This window comes from Vicia villosa, unplaced genomic scaffold (assembly GCF_029867415.1).
Source record: "Vicia villosa cultivar HV-30 ecotype Madison, WI unplaced genomic scaffold, Vvil1.0 ctg.002525F_1_1, whole genome shotgun sequence".
Classification (NCBI taxonomy): Eukaryota; Viridiplantae; Streptophyta; class Magnoliopsida; order Fabales; family Fabaceae; genus Vicia; species Vicia villosa.
In genome coordinates this window covers 115033-136842 of record NW_026705956.1, presented here as the reverse complement: position 1 = coordinate 136842, position 21810 = coordinate 115033, and the positions used below count along the sequence as shown (strand labels likewise).

Here is a 21810-nt window from a genome sequence, read left to right as displayed (position 1 = left end):
TCTTAATAAGTAGTAAATAATTTATTATATAAGTATTTTTGTTTTCATTTACATTATAAATTTATATTTATTTTATCATCATATCACCTATATTTTAAAAGATAGACGATATTATAATGTGAACATCACTGCATGAAATTTATATTTCTCCACAAAATAAAGGATGCTCTTTCTTTTATAAGTTTTTGTTTATTAAGATTAACAATATATAATTGTAATTTGTTGTAAAATTTATTTGTGAATTTTAATCTATATAAAAAATTTTGGCACATATAATTTTTTTGCCAGATTAATATTTGGGACAACACAAATTTATTTTAAAAATTTAATTTTATCTAAATTATCATAAACTTTATAAAAAATCGTTTTGATAATTATTATTCTAATTATATAGTTATATAATTATTCAGATAAAACATATATAAATTATAGAAACATTTAAATTATAATAACAAAAAATATGTAAATTAATATACTATTAAGATAAAATAAGTACAAAATATACGAAATTAAAATATAATTATCAACATTTAAAGTTATGTAATAATAACATAAAATTCAAATGACTTTAAAATCATTATAATATCATTAATATTCTTGATCAACATATATGATCAACTCTTAGAGAAAAGAAAACTATAAAACTTTTAATTTTATAATTTATAATTTATACACTAAAATTCTTATGAAGGTACAACTAAAAATCATAACAAAAATTACATCAATAAAAGAGAAGAGTTTTATTTGACGCACATATTAGGACTAAACCGTGTACTTATTTGAGCGATCATTTCAAAGTCTTTCCCAGCCGTAATGATCCAACAACATTCATCCTCTTCTTTCTGATTCACATAGAAAAACCATATCAATAGATTCAGATGAAAAAATTATATCAATAAAAAGAAGAGTTTAAATATTTGTAATAGAACAATATGGTCTCTATTATGCCATACAAACCAAGACATATATGTAAAAGAGAAGAAAAAAAAACTATTACAAAAAATTGAAGATTACCAAAAAGATTTGATGTACAGATGATGATAAACCAATATCAGATATTTATATACACGATGATTGTGCATATAGATAGAACATAACAAATAAAAATAATAATAATTTATTAAATAAAATTTATATATACAATAAATGGGTGAATGATTACAATTAAATAAAAGGAGTTACAAAATAGCAACAACAAAAAACAGTTCAAAAATTTATATTACATATTTATTTCATCAATACTAATTTTAAATTATTCTTATATTCTATCTGCTTCATTTTTTTATTTATTATTATCGTTACTATTCTTTCTCAGTAATTTTTATGCATTTTAAGTTATTCATCCATGTTGGTCAAAGAATTTGTTTTAGTAATATAGAAGATTATTATATTCATAAAAATGCAAAGGTTAAATTTTTATTAGTTTTAATTTATTAAGTGACTACAAATTTATAAAATAAAATTTTTAAAAGTTTATAATATTTAACGGTTATAAGAGTTATAAAAGGAGTAAAATGCTTTAAAGAGGATTAATTATGATATAAATTAAAAAAAATATTAATGATATTTATTTAACAAATTTTTCTAAACAAAATTTATTTGAGACTTATCTCTAAAAGAAATGTAAAATTTTATAAAATATTTAAAAAAAATGGAAATCTTAATTGAGAAGCTTTGTAAATATGCCACATAAGCATCAAATTATGTGAGAATGCCACATCAGCAGGTTGTATCTAGGGTTGTCATCATCACAACCTTACATTTATATTAAGTAGATAGTGGAGATTATGGGTGAATCTTTTTTTCTCTCTCCTACCTCATTTATTTCAAAATGTAGGACAGAGAAAAAAAAGATTCACCCATAATCTCCAACATTTATTTTAAAATCCAATGGTTCGGATTCATTCTCACATTCTCATATGATATGCCATATATATATATATATATATATATATATATATATATATATATATATATATATATATATATATATATATATATATATATATATATATATATATATATATTGATCATAAATGGTGGAGATTATGTGTTAATTTTTTTCTCTCTCATACATCATTTATTTTAATAATGAATGAGAGATAATAAAAGATTTACACATAATATCCCTCATTTATTTTAAAATCTAATGGTTCAAATTCATTCTCACATTATCATATAAAGAAGACATTCTCATATACGATAGGATAAGTATGATCCTCTCAATATTATTTCCTATCCTTATCCATTATGTCACTATTTTTTAAAATTTATCTTTTATTTAATTAATAAGTTTTAGTTTAGAACTAGGGTCACTAGGTTAATTTTAGTTGGGCTTTTTGTCTTTAGGTTCTTCTAGCATTTTATTTATGTTAACCCAATTTCTAATTTGCACCCCCCTTTTGACTTCTTTAATTTATTTTAGTTTTATTAGGTTATTATTAAAAAACACTAAAATTTTTAAAAGGATATAAAACTAAAAAATATGCATTTTATTTTGTTCCTCCAAAAAAATCAATTATGTCATTAATTTGTTAATAAAACCATCGTTTTTAACATAATTTGTACATATATTAACATTCTCCAATTAAAATATTGTAATCATGTTCATTTATAAATATTTCTCGGTACCTGTACTTAAAATGACAAAATAAAAAATCAAAAGACAAAAAATATTTCTTCAAAATTTAAAATCCATTCAACACATCAAATGGTTCATTTCTTCGCTTCGTGCGATAAATCAAGTAATTCTACGCCCCCGTGTGTCTAATTATAACTCAAGATCCAACATGCATCATAAATTAAAATTAACACACAAAGTTGACCCGAATTACGTAGACTCTGACTTCCTCATTCATCAATAATGATATGTAGACACACGGTTGCGAAACCAAGTCGAGTCCCCTAACAAAAACTAAATTTTCTTCCCTTTCATTGTAAATACATTTTCCGTTGGTAAATAAATTAAGCAAGAAATAAAGATTTTGTCATACATTAGCAAACATACTTACCCTAGGCTAGAGAAGGTTCCCCTTGAGTAAATGGGAAGTGAGGGGTGTCTAACTCCTTCCCCTCACTTAACTAACTTTCGAATCTAATATTCGGTTGCGATGACCGTCTTATCCCTCCCCTAGGGTTTATCACTATTTCCCCAATTCCTTAGGAATAAAGAAAATATGGTTGTGACTCTGTGAATTTTGCCGGTCGCAACACACAGTTTTGATTAGAAGTTGGATGCATTCCAATCATACAAATTATTTACGCTAGCGAAAACAGTGATAATCATAGCATCAACAATCAATCATCGTGAAAGCATAATTGACATTCAAGACAAATCTCTACCACCTTGTATGGAACCTGAACATGGTGCATTTTTGATATTCTAGGTAAACAATCTTGATATTCTGCGAAGATTTGTTACATACAATGTATTTTTGATATTTTAGGTAAACGATGTAACCATTTTAAAATATATATATATATATATATATATATATATATATATATATATATAAATACTCTAAACCCTCGATTTTGGTTTAAAACCGTGGGGTTAGAGTAAAATAATTTTGTTTAGAAAATGGTTACATTGTTTACCTAGAATATTTAAAATACATTGTATGCAACAAATATTGTATGTGACCTGCTCATGCTGTAATTTTAATGTTTTAGGTAAACAATTTGATATTCTGCAAAGATGTGTTTCATACAATGTATTTTTAATATTATGGGTAAGTAATTTGATATTATTCAAAGATTTGTTTCATACAATGTATTTTTAATATTTAGGGTAAACAATGTAACCATTTTTTAAAAAAAGTATTCACTCTAACCGTTCGGTTTTATTGAAAATCGAAATGATAGTTAAGTGTTTCTTTCACTATTTTTATTCAACGACCTTAAACAAATATTTGTCGTCCATATAAAGGTTATAAACGCTCAAGAATCCCCCATTAATGATATGCGTGAACCCTAAGGGACGTTCATTATATAAGTTCTCTTATGATATTGGAAATCTAGATGAAACATATGAAGCGCTTGAAACATAAGGAAACATGGAAAAGTTCTCTTCGATGGATTGCAAGAGTAGAAAATCTATTTTTATTTATACCGAAAATATTTTTGATTATTGATATAATTATCTTACCCATTTTTTTACCAAAAACAAATTCATGAAAGATCTGTAGAGAATATCCTATAACAAACCTATTTGTTTTGTTTTGAGAAAAGAGGTTCCCATAATTTGATTGTGCCCATAATATCAAGAAATTGAAAATCCAACATATTATCTTCATGGACAGTTATTGTAATATTCTTTGTAAACACTGTAACAAGTTTTATTTTTAAAAAAACTAATGACCCTTTGATTTTTATGATAAATGAGATAAAAAAGGCGCTAGTTTTTGCAAATAATAAAAATGAAGAAACTGGGGTTCGAGCCCATGCCATAATAAACCTTTACCTTGGTGTTTTAAAAACCTAGGTGTTAAGTCATTAATTTTCATGACGCCCTTCGTTACCTCAATTCTTTTGTCGAGGTTAAATACATTTTGCATCCGATGTTTGAAGCGCTTTTTGTAGTAGTGATACATGACAATTTTCATGTCTTTGAAAGTTAGATCACTCTTTGCTTGATTGAATCCGCCTTCTTTATCTATCTTATCATTAGTTACTTGGTAGATTTTTCTCTGATTCCTTAGAAAACTTGAGCATTCAGTTTGAATATGGCCAAAATCTTTGCATTTAAAACATTAGATCCATTTGCCTCTATAATAGTTAGAATTTTGTCTTTCGCCATTTTTTTCTTTTATGTTGATTGTGCAAGACATATGTAAGGACAATATTCCCATATCTCTTATCCAATCTTCTCATGACCCTTCTCAAGATCTTAGCAAACTTAATATTTTCTTCAGTATCATATTCTACTTAGTTTTCACAATCTTCAAAATAGGGTGTATGCTCTTATGCCAATTGAAATTATATTTTTATGGGGATGGATGTCAGGCCCAATATCTGGGATGACGTGTACAACTGGTTTATAACAGATGACAGATTCTTCGCAGGACAGGTGTTATACACGATGTCAGGGTAAAGTCTACCATAAAAATTTAGAGACTATGAATTAAATCATAAAGCAATAAAGAACACAAAGGAATCGATAACCTAGTTTGGTGCAATGTCACCTACGTCTGGGGGGGCTTCAACCGAATAAAGGAAATTCTATCAATTGTATTAGTACAAATAGTCTTAGTTGAACAACCTGTTGTTCAATGTCTCTTCTCCTAATACTAACAGTTTATTTCTATTCATGACTCCCTATAGAGCTATTCCACTCTAAATAGTCATAAGAACGAATGAACTTACTCTAATCTCTCCCAGTTCAAGATCACTTTCCTAAGACTATACATGTCAAACTCCATTCAAGCCCCCCTTTAAATAAGAGACCATTCTCACTTTCTCTCAATCACTAACTCTAGTGATTGTTAAAATAAATAGATTAAACAATATTGAATTACAACTCAACTAAAAACCCAATATCTAAGCCTCTAGATATGAAACTTTGGCGCTTAGAGCGGTGCAGAAATAGAAACACAAATAAAGAATGAAAATAGAAACCCTAACACAATGATATTCAATCCTTGGGCGCACTTAAAACGTTAGGTTTGAGTATCCTTAAATAGAAATGCATCATATGGGCTTTTCTCCAATGGAAAAAATATTTGATACACCAAATACGATTTTGATGCAGCTTAAAATATGATTTTGTTTTGATCTGTTTTGCAATTGCATCCACCAAAAAGATTTGATTTGTTTTGATCTACATATGAATTGTTTCTATCTTATGAAATCTTCCAGATAAATCTAAATAACAAATGGCAACAAATATTTTTGGAAGCATACACAATCAAACATAGATTCACAGTAAACCTACGCATAAATGTTGGAACATTTACCTTGACATCTGATTTTGTAACAAATTTCTCCATCTTGAATAAATCAAATAAAATTCTTACTAGGTATAAATCATGATTCCAACTTCTTAAATAAAGGATTGGGAATAAATCTCTTACAAAAAATGGACCCACACTGTAAATCATCTTTAATAGAGATTGGAGATTTTCTCATATTTTAATTAAAACAAATCTAATAAAATATCTTAATTGAATATTTGTTTAATTAAAATTCCAATCAATATCCTTGTAGATAAAATTCAATCACTCTCAGTTGTACTCGTAAAATCTAGCTAACAAACATAGGTCAGATGTTGCACTTCATGCTTGAACATCTTGTCCAACGTGATGCCTCATCATAGTGTTTGGTGGCTGTGAAAAAAGTTCTTTGAGTTGGGGTGATTCTGAGTCCGTCATTGATAAGTGCAAAAATGTTGTTATTTTGAGTATATAATTGTGACACTTATCGATTCTATTCATTTCGATTTTGTAATAAAATCCCCACTTTTGTGTATATATTCACATTATTTAGTTTTCATATGTTTTATATACCGTTTAATAGTTTTTCCTTTGTTTTTATAGGTATTCATGCTTATTGGAGCCTCGAGGAATAAAGTGTCGAAGGCACGGCTCCGATTGCGCGATTTTGGATCAAATAAGCAAGTTTTGTGCAGAGAGCGCCGCTGAGCGGCGTGTAAGCGCGCTTTCCAGGGGTGAACCAAATTTCCCTGGCCGCTAAGCGGCGGTTCTGGCCGCTAAGCGGAGGCCTGTTTACTGTTGTAGATATTTTGTGAATACGTGTAGCCCGCTAAGCGAGATTTGGCCGCTAAGCGGCCGTAGCAGAAATTTTCTTTATATTTCTTCATTTGTAACATTTCTAGGTTATGGTTTTGGAGAGTTTTTGGTTCCAACTCCATCATTTTCATTCTTAGATTAGGATTAGCTTAGAAAACAACACTGGGTCATGCACTTGGAAGATCGGAGGTGGATTTCTCATCAACCGGAGCTGACAACCCGCGAGATGTTTGGTTTATCTTCTCTATTCTCTGTGTATTTCTTTTGTGTTGGGTTTGTTTGTATATTTACTCGAATCTTATGTATATTTACCGATTATAATGTTATGTTTAACTTGCTTTATAAATCTGTGTTGATATTGTTCTGGATTTTTGCTCTGTGCTGAAGATTTGAGTTGCTTTAGAGATAAACTGCTTGAATCTTTATCTAGGATGATAATCTGTTGGTTCTGAACTCTAGAGATAGATTTAGAGCTAGCATTCACCGATTGTATCTGTACTTAATGCTTTCGTGTTTGAGCGGCGCGCGAGAGATCGCCGACGCGAGAATACGGATGTTCTCGTGACTTTGCGTTAGAGATAACCTTAGTTGTGAGATGATCTCGTTTGTGCTCCAGAGATGGACGCTTATGTGAGAGATACGTGATGACATAGATGAGTATCGTAGGTTGAGTATAACGGGTTGGTAAGTGTATGTTTGTGAAGAGTGAATATATTTACATTCCTGATAAGTTATTTCTCTTCTAAGAATGTGTTTATTCTTACCTGTCCATATCTTTGTTTACTTTTTGCTCATTCAAACCCGAGCTCAAAACCGTAGAAACTGTTGAATGGCATCTCCCATCTCTGTGGACGATAAATCCCGGATCAATATTTCCAAATCTTTCTTTTGTTGCTTGCCCTATACTGCATTCAACAAAATGGCGTCGTTGCCGGGGATGGTTGTGATTGCATCGCAATAGTTTTTGTGGTTTTGAGCTTTGTATATATCGTATATATTGTATATGCTTACTTGTATAATCTCACTTGCATATATACTTACTTGTACATGTTTACTTGTTTATATTCACCAATTTTTTCTCTTTTTGTATAATAATACATGTATATGTTCATACTTGTATATATGTGTTTGTTTGTGTACATATTTTTATACTTGTGTTTTCTTTATGTTTGTGAAATTGTTGTATATATTGTACTCGTAACGTTTGTTGAGTGATTGGTTAGGAAACTTTCTTTAGGCTTGTGCGGTGAGACGTCACCATGGCATGACGGAAGGAAGCTACTTTCCAAACACCGAAACAATAAAGGCGTCGAGCTAACGACATAAAACAAGCGCTTGTTGGGAGGCACCCTAACGGTTGTAAATATTGTTTATATTTATATTTATGAGGTATTTAGGTGAAGTGGAGGAAAATTGGAACAGCTGTTCTGTTCTGATTTTTCTGGTTTTTTCTGTCATCGCTAAGCGAGCCTAGCTCCGCTAAGCGATGACAGTAAAATTTTGTTTTCTTGCTTTGTATCAGTGGGATTCCCATTCCACTTGGTTCACTCATTTTTCCCACTTTCACCAAGGCTATTTAGTAGTAGATACTAGTTTTATTTGTCTAATTCTTTTGTTGGTTGTTTGTACTCAAATTTTGTTCGGTGATTCGAAGATTTTTGAGGTGATTTTCCAAAGCTTGAGTGTTTCAACTTGCGGATGTATGGTAGGATATTGTTTTTGAAGTCGTATCATTCAAGGTACTCATTTATCGCTTTCTATAGCATAACATGTTTAGGAAACTTTTCATTTGTACAATTACCATACCATTCATTCTTTTGCATTACTTGCTTGTTGATTGAATCACTTTAGTTCCCAAACCATAAATGTGAGGAAGCTTTCCATTGTTTACATATGCTGGAGGCCACAATCTTTGTTTTAACTAGATTTTATTATGCTTAATCTTTTGTTTATGTTGATTTTATGAAAGCATGAAAAGGATCAAGGCATTTTGTTTCATTTTGAGCACAACCACCATAACCAAATAGTCAATTCACCTTGTGAGTGTGTGATCATTTGTTAACCCTTTTGAGCCTTTTTGTCAATGTCCATGTTGTTTTTGCTAAATGCTTATCATTGAGTGTTTAGTTCTCATTTTTGCATGGATGATTGATTCTTTGTTTTCTTGAACCCTCAACCATGATTTTTTGTTTGAGCTTTTACCTTGCCTTAGAAGTAGGGAGTATTCACATGATGGTGTGGTTGAATTCAAGTTGGGGAGAAAAATGATTATGTACTTATTTGGTTGTTGCTATGAGGTTGAAAATAAAAGAAAGAAAAAAAAAAGAGAAAAAGTTTTGAAAAAGAAAAAGAAAAGAGAAGCGAATAATTGTGCTAATAAGTATTGTGATTGGTTTGAGAAACTTGTGGTTAAGGAAGAAGTTTAATCGAGATTTTGTTGTTTGAATCTTTGGTGGATTGATCACTCCCTTAGGTTTAGGCAAGTTTTTGTTTCGATTAGCTTTAGGATATATCCCTTGTTTGTTAACCAAGCCACATTACAACCTTGAAAAGTCCTTGTGATTCTTGCTTTTGTATCTTCAATGTGATTTTTAGATGAATGCATAATTTAATCTTTTGTTTGCAAGATTGTTGGATGAGTGTTAAAAGTCCTTCACCTTTGTGTGTTCTTCATCCATTGATGAATTTTTGCTAGGTGTGATTCATGATGTGAGCATGTATTGTGTTAGAATGTTTTGTATGCTTTTTGTACTTAGGATTAGTTTCATTTACATGTTGTCGTTGTAGTATAGTGGTAAGTATTTACTTTGTTTATACATTTTTGTATTGAACCATACATTTGTTTTTGGTTTTCAAAACTTGTTGATTCACAATTCTTTGGTTTATTACTTTTGATTCTTTGATTTATTTGACATTGTTTGAGGACAAACAAAGTTTTAAGTTGGGGAGAGTTTGATAAGTGCAAAAATGTTGTTATTTTGAGTATATAATTGTGACACTTATCGATTCTATTCATTTCGATTTTGTAATAAAATCCCCACTTTTGTGTATATATTCACATTATTTAGTTTTCATATGTTTTATATACCGTTTAATAGTTTTTCCTTTGTTTTTATAGGTATTCATGCTTATTGGAGCCTCGAGGAATAAAGTGTCGAAGGCACGGCTCCGATTGCGCGATTTTGGATCAAATAAGCAAGTTTTGTGCAGAGAGCGCCGCTGAGCGGCGTGTAAGCGCGCTTTCCAGGGGTGAACCAAATTTCCCTGGCTGCTAAGCGGCGGTTCTGGCCGCTAAGCGGAGGCCTGTTTACTGTTGTAGATATTTTGTGAATACGTGTAGCCCGCTAAGCGAGATTTGGCCGCTAAGCGGCCGTAGCAGAAATTTTCTTTATATTTCTTCATTTGTAACATTTCTAGGTTATGGTTTTGGAGAGTTTTTGGTTCCAACTCCATCATTTTCATTCTTAGATTAGGATTAGCTTAGAAAACAACACTGGGTCATGCACTTGGAAGATCGGAGGTGGATTTCTCATCAACCGGAGCTGACAACCCGCGAGATGTTTGGTTTATCTTCTCTATTCTCTGTGTATTTCTTTTGTGTTGGGTTTGTTTGTATATTTACTCGAATCTTATGTATATTTACCGATTATAATGTTATGTTTAACTTGCTTTATAAATCTGTGTTGATATTGTTCTGGATTTTTGCTCTGTGCTGAAGATTTGAGTTGCTTTAGAGATAAACTGCTTGAATCTTTATCTAGGATGATAATCTGTTGGTTCTGAACTCTAGAGATAGATTTAGAGCTAGCATTCACCGATTGTATCTGTACTTAATGCTTTCGTGTTTGAGCGGCGCGCGAGAGATCGCCGACGCGAGAATACGGATGTTCTCGTGACTTTGCGTTAGAGATAACCTTAGTTGTGAGATGATCTCGTTTGTGCTCCAGAGATGGACGCTTATGTGAGAGATACGTGATGACATAGATGAGTATCGTAGGTTGAGTATAACGGGTTGGTAAGTGTATGTTTGTGAAGAGTGAATATATTTACATTCCTGATAAGTTATTTCTCTTCTAAGAATGTGTTTATTCTTACCTGTCCATATCTTTGTTTACTTTTTGCTCATTCAAACCCGAGCTCAAAACCGTAGAAACTGTTGAATGGCATCTCCCATCTCTGTGGACGATAAATCCCGGATCAATATTTCCAAATCTTTCTTTTGTTGCTTGCCCTATACTGCATTCAACAGTCATAAGACTTGGTGTTTGTTGTAAAGAATAAAGTAGTTTTATTTCTTTTTGTTTATGCTTTAGAACATTGTATAGAGGTCTTGGTGAAGACTTGTACAAGGATCTAAACATAGTATAAAATCCTTTAAGGTGTAGAGTGACTAGATGTTTCATTGAATTAATAATGGGAACTAGTATAAATCTTTGGTGTACTTTACTTTATGTCATTTAATTTCTTCACTTTACATTGCTCCTAAGTAACATCATATAATCACTTTCGATCATTTTAGTAATTAAGAAACTTGCAAAAAAATGAGTAAAAAAATCAGCAACTCTAATTTATCCCCTTCTTAGGTTGCGTCTCATAATTACATTATTTCCGCTTCAATTTTATTTTATTATTTTCTACTGCATTTACTATATTTGTTTTGAAAAAGATTTTTAAACATAGTTTATGTAAAATATTTTATATTGAAATGGATTTTAAATCCCACACAAATCACCCATTCTTTTGTGTTTGGAGTCTCATGTCCATCATGCCAATTGTCAAAGAAAGTTTAAAGCCATTATATGCAACCTTTAGTAGCTAGAATCATTTCCAATCTTTCTGCTTGGAAAGGATCTCTTCTTTCCATGGCTTGGAGGGTTATGCTTGTCAAATCTGTCATCTAAAGCGTGGTCACACACTTTATCATCATATCGAGTACAATGTTGTGATTAGAGCGATTATCATTGCATCCGAGAAGAATTGGTCAAAGCTTTGGATAATATTTAATACTACCTCCGGTCTCATTTATAAGAAAAGATTCTCTTTTTAGATACATTGAATAAATAATGTATTTGGACAATATGTTGTCCAAATTCATTATTTATTCAATGTATCTAAAAAGAGAATCTTTTCTTATAAATGGGACCAGAGGGAGTATTATTTTTAGTCGAGATTGTATAAATTTCTTAATTATTTAGTTTTTCTAAATTTACGTTTTTCTCACAAAGTAAAAGCATTAATAAAAAATACGTATAAAAGATAATAATAAATGCTTACGATAATTAGAGTAGGATAAGTATTAACACTAAAATAAGTAATTAGAGGGTGAAAGTAATTCCTTTAAAATTTTCTAAAGTTTCTTGGAGTTTTATACTTTAAACTACATATATCTTTTCTGTTGGAAATTATAAAATAATAATTTCCATAGTGTGTTCTAATGTGATAAAAAATGGGAATAGATTTTTGGTTGTTGCATAAATTTGTTTTTTGAATTCAAATTTACAACATTTCATGAAGGGGTGCCTTGTGTCATTATAGATGAACCATTGCAATATATGGTGAAAAGGTGTTGTTTCATCAAGAGTTGCAAACTTATGAAACAACACATGCATGGCCTATAAATACACATTTATGAATCCAAAATGATACACAAAAAATCATAAATTCTCTTCATTATTCCAGACACTCTTCCTTGCATTCGAGTTCTTCACCGGTCTTGTGCAGACTCGAGTAAGGCTGAATTATCCTGGGTATTCAGGCCGTTCCAACTCTAAGACAATCGAGAGTGTGCTTGAAATACTTTTAAGGAAAGTGATTTCGTTCACGATTCTAGCCTCGTTCCATTTGGTTTAAATTAATTTTCTAACAATCTTAAAAGTATTAAGCAATGACAACCGAGGCTTCCGATTCAAGCATCAAAGGAAGAACCATTGTGTCATGGATATATTAAGAACCAGTCAAAAATCGAAATCGTAGATTTGGGTACGTTTTTTTATTGTCTTTCATATAAATCAGAGTCAAATGATTGATATTATAATTTTTCTTTTAATGGTTAATTGACAAAAACAGTAACTTAAATTGAAAGTATCTATAATAGAAATTAAAGTATTATTATATATGATCATTTGTGTTCCCGAACTGTGACTTCAATATATATTATGGTTAATAATTTTGTTCTAATTATATATTACGATTTGCGGTGTTGTACTGGAATTCAAAAACTTTGAGAATATCCAAAAATAAAAATTGAACCGAAGCACCGCTTCATATGACTTTCTGAAGGCACTGTTTTAAAATTCACGCATTGATCCATCAAGGTATGTGATTTAGATATAAAGCATTTTGTTATATATGTACATAGGTGGTTTCTATATAACCTATAATATTTTATTCTTCTATCCAATTAATCCAATTGAATTGTCAAATCTAAATTTTGAATATATATTGTTGTAATGCTTTTATTATATGTTTTGTTTCAAAATTATATTGTTGAATCTGATGCTTATATACAAGTTATGTTAAGCATTTACTAAGTTTTATATTTTTCGAAATAATACATGAAATTAGATTCTATCAATTTGATTTAATTTCATTGTCAATTACGACAAAGAAAAAAAAATTGTTTGAATTTTTCAAACTATGAAATTGAATTTTGATTTGTACTTTATGTGAATAACATACTGGTGTTAAATGAGACTTATTATTATAAAGATCATTCAAAGATGGATCTTAGAGTCTAATATAACTATTGAATTCCGAGATGTGGGATTTGGGAATCTTATTGCGGAGGATAAGGAATTCAAAATTCCCACAAATAAGAACCTTGTGAAGAAGGTTCTCTACGGATTGTTGAAATACAAATAGAAAGTTCATCAATGATTGTTGAAAAACAAATCGAACTTAGAATTGGCAGAAAGTCTAAAAGGCTAAGGATTTAGGACCGAACAAAATCGATTGTTGGCATATTTCTTGTATTCAATAGACGAAAAATGTGAGAATTTTGTTCGTAAGATTCCTATTATTCTTCAAGTGGAAGATGATCATAAAGAGTTACAATGAAGATGTAATTTCAAGGGACTTCTCTTGGAATGATGTTATCCAAGATGAAATGGAATCAACAATGTCAAATCATACTTCTTTGGATGCAAACGGATGTTTAGAAAAAGTATCATAGTGATGGTACATTAAAACATCTACAAGGATTGATTAGTAACCAAGGGTTTTAGACAAAAATAAAGATGTTGATTATTTTGACACATATGCACTAGAAGCAAGCATAATGAAAATTATAGTTTTGTTTGCATTAGCTTCATCAAATAAATGTCAAAGGACATTCCTAAATAGAAATCTCAATGAGGAGATTTATATGGAGCAATCAGAATGTTATATTGTTCCTACTGATGAACAAAAAGGTGTATAAGCTTGTTAAATCCTTGTATGGATTAAAACAAGCACCGAAACAATGACATTAAAAGTTTGACTTTGTCATTGTAAGATTCTCCGATTAAGGAGGAACCACACAAGTTAGGGGGAGAATTTTCAATATTATCAAAATAAGAATTCAAGGAGTTTGTCATCATCAAAAAGGGGGAGATTGTGAAGAATACATCTTATATTTAGTTTTGATGAAGACAAAGGTTATCAAATAAGAAAAGGATCTAAAGTGTCATGTACATCAATGATGTGGTTGATCAAGAAGGTTGAACATAGAAGTTCAAGAGAAGATTTGAGAGAAGTGAACATAACTAAGGTACTCATTGCAATTCATACTATTTATTTTAAATTGCTCATAATTTAATCTCTCACTTCATCTAAAAACCTTCTTGCATCATCATGCATGATTATCAAAAAAAATCATTCTTCATATGATTCTTGTAACAAGTGTTTGTACACAAAGTCGTGTGAGAATATTGTGACATTCTTTTGTCTCCATGTTGATTATATGATTAATCACTCGCAACAAGATGAATGGAATTTTAGAAACAAAGAGGTTTCTAACTTCCACATTCAAGATGAAAGATCTTGGACTAGTTGACATAACTTTGGGGATCAAATAATGTGAAAATAGTGGGGGTTATGAACTTAGTCAATTATACTTTGTTGAGAAAGTTCTTGATAAGTTCAAACTGTCACGTTTCAAAAGGTGAATATTCAATTTGATCTTAGTGTCAAATTATTGATGGAAGAGTTATGGCTATATTAGAATACACAAGTAAAATTGGTTTTCTAATGCAATGTACTATATGCGATATAGCAGTTGGAAATAGTAAATGAGTAGATTTACTAGCAATCCAAATTGTGAGCATTCCAAGGAAATCACAAGGATTTTGATTATCTTTCAAAACAAAATATTGACCTCCATTATGGTAGGTTTCCTGCCATAGTAGAAGGATATACCAATATGAGTTGGATATCGAGTGTTGGAGTTCATATATTTACAACTAAGTGGATATGTACACTAGTTGGGGTGAGATTTCTTGGAAGAGCAAGAAATAAAGACGCATCAACTCTCTTGACTATGGAACCATAGTACGTGGATCTCGCTTCCACTGGTTAAGAATTTGAATGGTTGAAGGACCTTCTGTTGGAAGTTCCATTAGTTAAACACAGTGTTTCAAAGGTGTTAACACAATGTGTTAGTCAAGCCAATTTAACAAGAGAATTCAGATAAGTGTAAAATGGAAAGTCTGGGCACTAAGGCCTTAGACATTCGTGAGAAAATTGATTAAAGATGTAATCATTTACTCGCATATATACGATCGATCTATAATTTGGGAAATTCATTTACTAAGCCACTGGCCAGAGACTTAGTAAAAACAACCTCGAGAGGTATGAGGTTGAAACTCCTTGAGTAAGAGTTCCGACAGCGGCGGCAACCCAATCTTAAGTTAACAGAACATTAACCTCAAGATTTTCAATGGGTAACAACAAGTCGTTGATTTGGATAATTGTCGAACATTTCGTGATAATGTTGACCTTAAAACGAGGGTTGAGTTTTATTTTAAAACTCTTAATGAAGTTCAATACCAAGGGTACGTGTCTCGTGGAAAAGGACACAATATGAACTTCACCTATGTGAATTTCGAGATGGTGCCGTCTCAAAGTGAGAGTTGGAGTTTCTCTCATGAAAAATTCATGAAACAGGATAGCACATGGCCATAAATAAGTGCTAAGCGAGTTATGCAGAGGAAGAACCTTTAAAGAGTGTGTGTAAGGCAACACCGGTCTAATCATATGGATTCATGGTTTAAAAGCTTTGCTACCTAATATTCCGATTAAACTTTGTGTTGTCCTCACTAAGGTTAAGTTTTAAATCGAAAGATACCTAACTGTATTAACACTCTTTATACCTCATTTCTGGAATTATTAATTTTGTCATTATTAGAACAAGTGGGGGATTGTTGGAAATTATAAAATAATAATTTCCATAGTGTGTTCTAATGTGATAAAAAATGGGAATAGATTTTTGGTTGTTGCATAAATTTGTTTTTTGAATTCAAATTTACAACATTTCATGAAGGGGTGCCTTGTGTCATTATAGATGAACCATTGCAATATATGGTGAAAAGGTGTTGTTTCATCAAGAGTTGCAAACTTATGAAACAACACATGCATGGCCTATAAATACACATTTATGAATCCAAAATGATACACAAAAAATCATAAATTCTCTTCATTATTCCAGACACACTTCCTTGCATTCGAGTTCTTCACCGGTCTTGTGCAGACTCGAGTAAGGCTGAATTATCCTGGGTATTCAGGCCGTTCCAACTCTAAGACAATCGAGAGTGTGCTTGAAATACTTTTAAGGAAAGTGATTTCGTTCACGATTCTAGCCTCGTTCCATTTGGTTTAAATTAATTTTCTAACATTTTCTTCGTTTTCCTTTTTTATTCTTATGTCTTTGTAGGTTTTATTTTATTTTATTATTTTGAATTTTGATCATTGAACTTAACCAGAAGGAGTATATGTATTTAAAAAATATTTATTATTTATTGTAAAGTATATTAAACAAACAATGTGTTGAGAATTGATTTTGTTTGACTAAAACATTTTACCAATAAATGATAATGTTATTAAATTATATTTTGTTAACTATGATAATTATTATTTAAAATTTTCAGTAACTAATTATATATACAATAATTTGTTAGTGAAACATTAATTTCCAGCTCAAATAAACAGAATGAACACATGATTATTTTTTATAAATTAAATATACTTATTAACGAAAATGTAATAAATAAATCTTGTAAATAAAAAACACAATGAGTTTATAATGTAATAAAGATATGTCCAAGGAAAACTTGAATATTTAAAACTCATCTATAATATAAGATATAAGGACATTTTGATTTTAGTAGAAAACATATTTTTTTTATTAGAATATATATATATATATATATATATATATATATATATATATATATATATATATATATATATATATATATATATATATATATATATATATAAAAGAAAGGGCAACAACAATCACCAAAATTCAACTAGCATTACTATTATATAGCACAAAAAGTAATGTACTTATGACACATAGATAACGAAGATAACAATATTCAAGCAACTAAAGAAACAAAATAGTAAAAGAAAGAGAACAAAAATCCCAAAAATAGTTCAAAAAACCAACAATGACAATACATCACGTATAAGAAGGCAAATGCTTGGTCTCAACCCGATTGAATCACCTTCAAATAAAATAAATTTTTTCAAGAGAAGCACCAAGAACACTCCACCAAAGAAATAAGGCTAAAGACTTTAAAACCTTTATTGCTTCATACATACAATAGAATTCTCCTTTCAAGCCGAAAAAATACAAGAGTTGCTCAACCTACTAAGATATTATTTCCAAACCAAAATATGCTCTTTTATTCCATATCTTCACATTTATTTTAGGGTTACAACCCACTTTTCAAATTTATCACCATATTTTTTTATATACTCCACTCCAGGCTTGAGATCAATGAATAATTTGGGAGAAATTCTTGGATATGATAATAAACATGTAGTTGCAACAACTTCAACCCATGAAGAGTCATCCACAAACCATATGATAATATTCTGTATAACTTGGCTATCAGTTATTAAGTACTTAACAAACTCATATTCAAACTTTCCACCTCTATATCCCTTTAAACAAACAGACTTTAGTTGATGATTAATACACTCACATGACTCCATTTTTTGCCAAAACATATATTCGTCGTAAGGCATACAATCATTGGTTTTATGATCATCTATTCCATTTTCTTTGCCCAAGTTTACCTAAAAGAAAAGAGAAAATTCATGTCTCATGAAATAAAAGTAGATGTGAACTTATGAGTGAACCAATTCTCAACGCACCTTATTATTAATTTGAAGATTCATCAGTTTGTGGCAGGACTTCAAGGCAGAATAAAGAGCCATCGAATTAATACTATTTTCCAAATCTAAATCAAGGGAAAGGGTAACCAAATTGTGAAATATACTTTCCATGCTTGTACCTCGAGAACCCTAAGACAATAAATAATAATTATAAAAAGAATATAATTAAATATTAAGATATGTGGTAATGTTAATTCTATGAATTACAGATAAATCGTAAATAATAAAGATAGATTCTTAGGTTGCTATTTATTACAGTGACTTGTTATTATTGATAATAAATACTCACAATAAGTATTAAAAAAGTTTACTTTTTACCATATAATTTTGAGGAAAAAAAAACCTCAATCATAATAAAGATTTTGTTTTTTTCAAAGTAAACATTTGTAAAACAACATCATTTGTTTTTTTACATACTGGACCATACATTTGTTAATATCAAAGAAATGAAATGTATTCATGCATTCACTACATAAGATTTATATTGATCAACTGACAAAAATAAAACAATGTAAAGTATAAAAGAAATACTCACCAATATCTGATATCTTTTATTGATATCCCTTGTTCCTAAAAGCTTATTTCCATAGAGAGACAAAAAGTGTCCAGATTTTTCCAAATCACTAAAAGCATTGAGAACCTGAAGTTTTGGGGTCTCAAAAATAATTTCTCCAACATTACAAATAACAGAGTCGATCTCTATGATTTCAATGTTAATGGCAGAAATTAAAAGATTTTGCACTATCATGTCATAAACTCTAAAATATTTTAGACTCAGACTATATATCTTAACATTGAATCCTAATGAATTGCAATTTTCAATTATAAGATTTTCAAGAGATGAACAATGAGAGAGGATCTCTTGAAATTTTTTTGATTCAATATCCAGATTATTAAGAGTAAGAGTCTGTAGAACCTGAGAAGAATTTGAAAAAGGTATTGTGTTAAATCGATAGTTCTTCAACTTAAGAACCTTGAAATTAGAGAAAATGTCAAAAGGAATATTAAGGTTCCACCCAACTTCCATTAAGGATATATCTTTTATTTGGTGACAATAATCAAAGGATTCAAGCTCCATTGAAACCTCTGTCACCCCTTTCACCAAAAGCTTTCTCATCCATCTAACAACATCCCCACTTGCACAACTCTCAACTAAATGACGAATGCTACAACTTTTCAAAGGACCAATGTGATTATCTATAATTGATGTAATTAATATGGCTGCTTGAGCAATTGAATCAAAATATTGTTCATCTTCCGGAGACATCTGACATGCACAAATTTGAGAAACAATAAATATTAGAGAAAGATTGATTATAGAATATCAAAATCCTTTAAGATTGAATATCACTTGAAAATTTAATATATATAAAACTCCCTAAAACCCCTTCTTGTCGAGTCTCCAACAAAATCTAAATTCTTTCACTAATCTAACTTCAAATCTCAAGACTCTTTATCTGTTGATTAATCTAACTACCGTTTTAGAGGGGATGGAAAAATCAAGAAAAAAATTGAAATCATAATTATTTTTTCATCATAAAGAGTTAGACAAATTGTCATGAACAACAATTACAAAACCTAAAAAAAAGCAATATTACATAAATACTTGTACATAGAATCTCTAAAAATATACCTTACGACCCAAAGCCATTTTAAGGCGTGTGGTTGGTTCAGAAGTTCTAATGTAATTTTCGATCAAAAGCTTCAACATTTTTCTTTGATCAAAGCTCATATGAGATGAGCATTTCCACATTGTTTCCCATCGTCTTGAAAGCACACTAGTTCTCACACCTTCCATGAAAGGAAGTAAAGAAATGATAGAAGATAGAAGTACGTCTGGAAGTTTGCTGATCAAATCTTCCTCTTCCTCTATAAATCTCATTTTTTCTTTTTCCATTCTTCTATTTCTCTAGTTTATTTTTTTCAATGAACTTAGTTACCCATATGAGGTTTTATATATATATATATATATATATATATATATATATATATATATATATATATATATATATATATATATATATATATATATATATTAAGTTTTAAATTTTTTAAAGCTATTTTGTTTTCTTTTTGAATATAATCATATGCTATTTAGTTTTTCTTATTTTATCACTTTTTAATTTACCATAAATAATTAAAATTTTAATCAAAATAATATATTCTATTTTTACTTTTGAAATTGAAAATAATATGTAATATTTCTTTAAAATAAATATGTCATTTAAAAGGAATGAAAAAAATTCTCCACTTGTCACTATTATAAAAAAAAATTCATTTAATAATTAATGTATTTGGATGATATATGAACTAGATACATTAATCATCAAATTAATAAAAAAAATCAAGTTTATTTAAAATAGTGATTTTTTTTTTATAAATATTTAAAATAGTGATTGAATAGTGTATACTTTGTCTATTTGACGTGTCTAGATACACTTTTATTTGTTACACTTTATGAATCCTCTGACTTGACTAAATATTGGTTAATATATTAAAAAAACGATATAATTTTTTTCTAAAATAAATTAAAATTTGATTTTTAATTTTTTAATAAGCCAAATACATTGTATTTTTTCAATGTTCATGTTGTAAATATTTTTTCAAAGTTGAATGTTAGTAATGAGTTGTTCTTTTATTTTCAATTTTTTAATAAATCAAACCAATGTATTTTTCTGAAAATTAATATTTCTTTCAAAGTTGAATATACTAACGAGTTAATCTTTTAAGTTCTTTTTAATAAAATTACCTTTAAAATTGTATAATGTTTGTATCATTATCTTTTTCCACCTACCACTATTAAATAATTATAATTTATTGTATTACTACTTATTAAAGTATTTTAATCAATCTATTTAATTTTATTTTAATAAGAGTGTAGAATTTAACAAAAACACCTCAAAATAAGACCGGAGTATAATTTAGTCCATTTTAATTAAGAAAATTCAAAATAAAAAAGATATATACTCATCTTGTGTATTTTTTTAATAGTAAAATATTATATTAATAAAGAGATAAAAATTAATAAAATAAAATAAATGATTATTGTCAGCACAATGAATGCTGAATAGGCCATCAAAAAATACTACAAAATAAAAGTTACAACAAGAAAAAGCAACATGAAAAACAAAAAGTACACCTCACTTGGTAATATTATAAACAAATTTTATCTTTTTAATTTATTTAATAATTAATGTATTTGGATATATATGAATTAGATATATTAAATATTAAATAAATATAAAAATCAAATTTATTTAAGAAAAATACTTAGGTACAAAATTTCTAAATGTGGTTGATATTATTTTTCAATAAAAATATGACAATTGCATAATTTTTTCTAACACGTATAATTTTTTTATTTTTACTTCTTAAATTATGTGAAAGTACTTTATTATATTTTTATTTACAAATAGCATATACTATATCTATTCTGACTGGAAACACTTTTATTTATTACACTTTATGAATGTCCAGACTAAATATTTGTTAAAGTATTACGAAAACAATATACTAATATTTTTCTAAAATAACTAAAGATTTGATTTTTAATTTTTCATAATTGACCAAATACATTGTATGTTTTTCAATGTTGAACGTTTATTAATATTTTTTTTAAAGTTGAATTTTACCATATCTCACCGTATATTTTTATTACCGCTTTCATGTTTTGTTTACCTTTTTG

General features: G+C 29.2%; 1 protein-coding gene across 1 annotated transcript; it reads right to left on the bottom strand.

Moving 5' to 3' along the window:
* Positions 1-17648: 17648 nt before the first annotated feature.
* LOC131639054 (F-box protein At1g80960-like) lies at positions 17649-20022 on the bottom strand. The gene is made up of 4 exons (XM_058909569.1): positions 19759-20022; positions 18661-19392; positions 18105-18254; positions 17649-18026 (listed from the first exon to the last, which is right to left on the bottom strand). Exons 1-4 carry the CDS (start codon positions 20020-20022, stop codon positions 17649-17651), a joined length of 1524 nt encoding a protein of 507 aa, XP_058765552.1.
* Between the last annotated feature and the right edge of the window lie 1788 nt (positions 20023-21810).

Bases quoted from the DNA above. Each gene is read 5' to 3' on its own strand.
- LOC131639054 (XM_058909569.1), bottom strand. From the start codon at position 20,022: ATGGAAAAAGAAAAAATGAGATTTATAGAGGAAGAGGAAGATTTGATC. The intron at 18,255-18,660 runs GTGAGTATTTCT...TTATTGTCTTAG, and splicing joins ATAAAAGATATCAGATATTG to GGTTCTCGAGGTACAAGCAT. The intron at 18,027-18,104 runs GTGCGTTGAGAA...CTTTTCTTTTAG, and splicing joins ATCTTCAAATTAATAATAAG to GTAAACTTGGGCAAAGAAAA.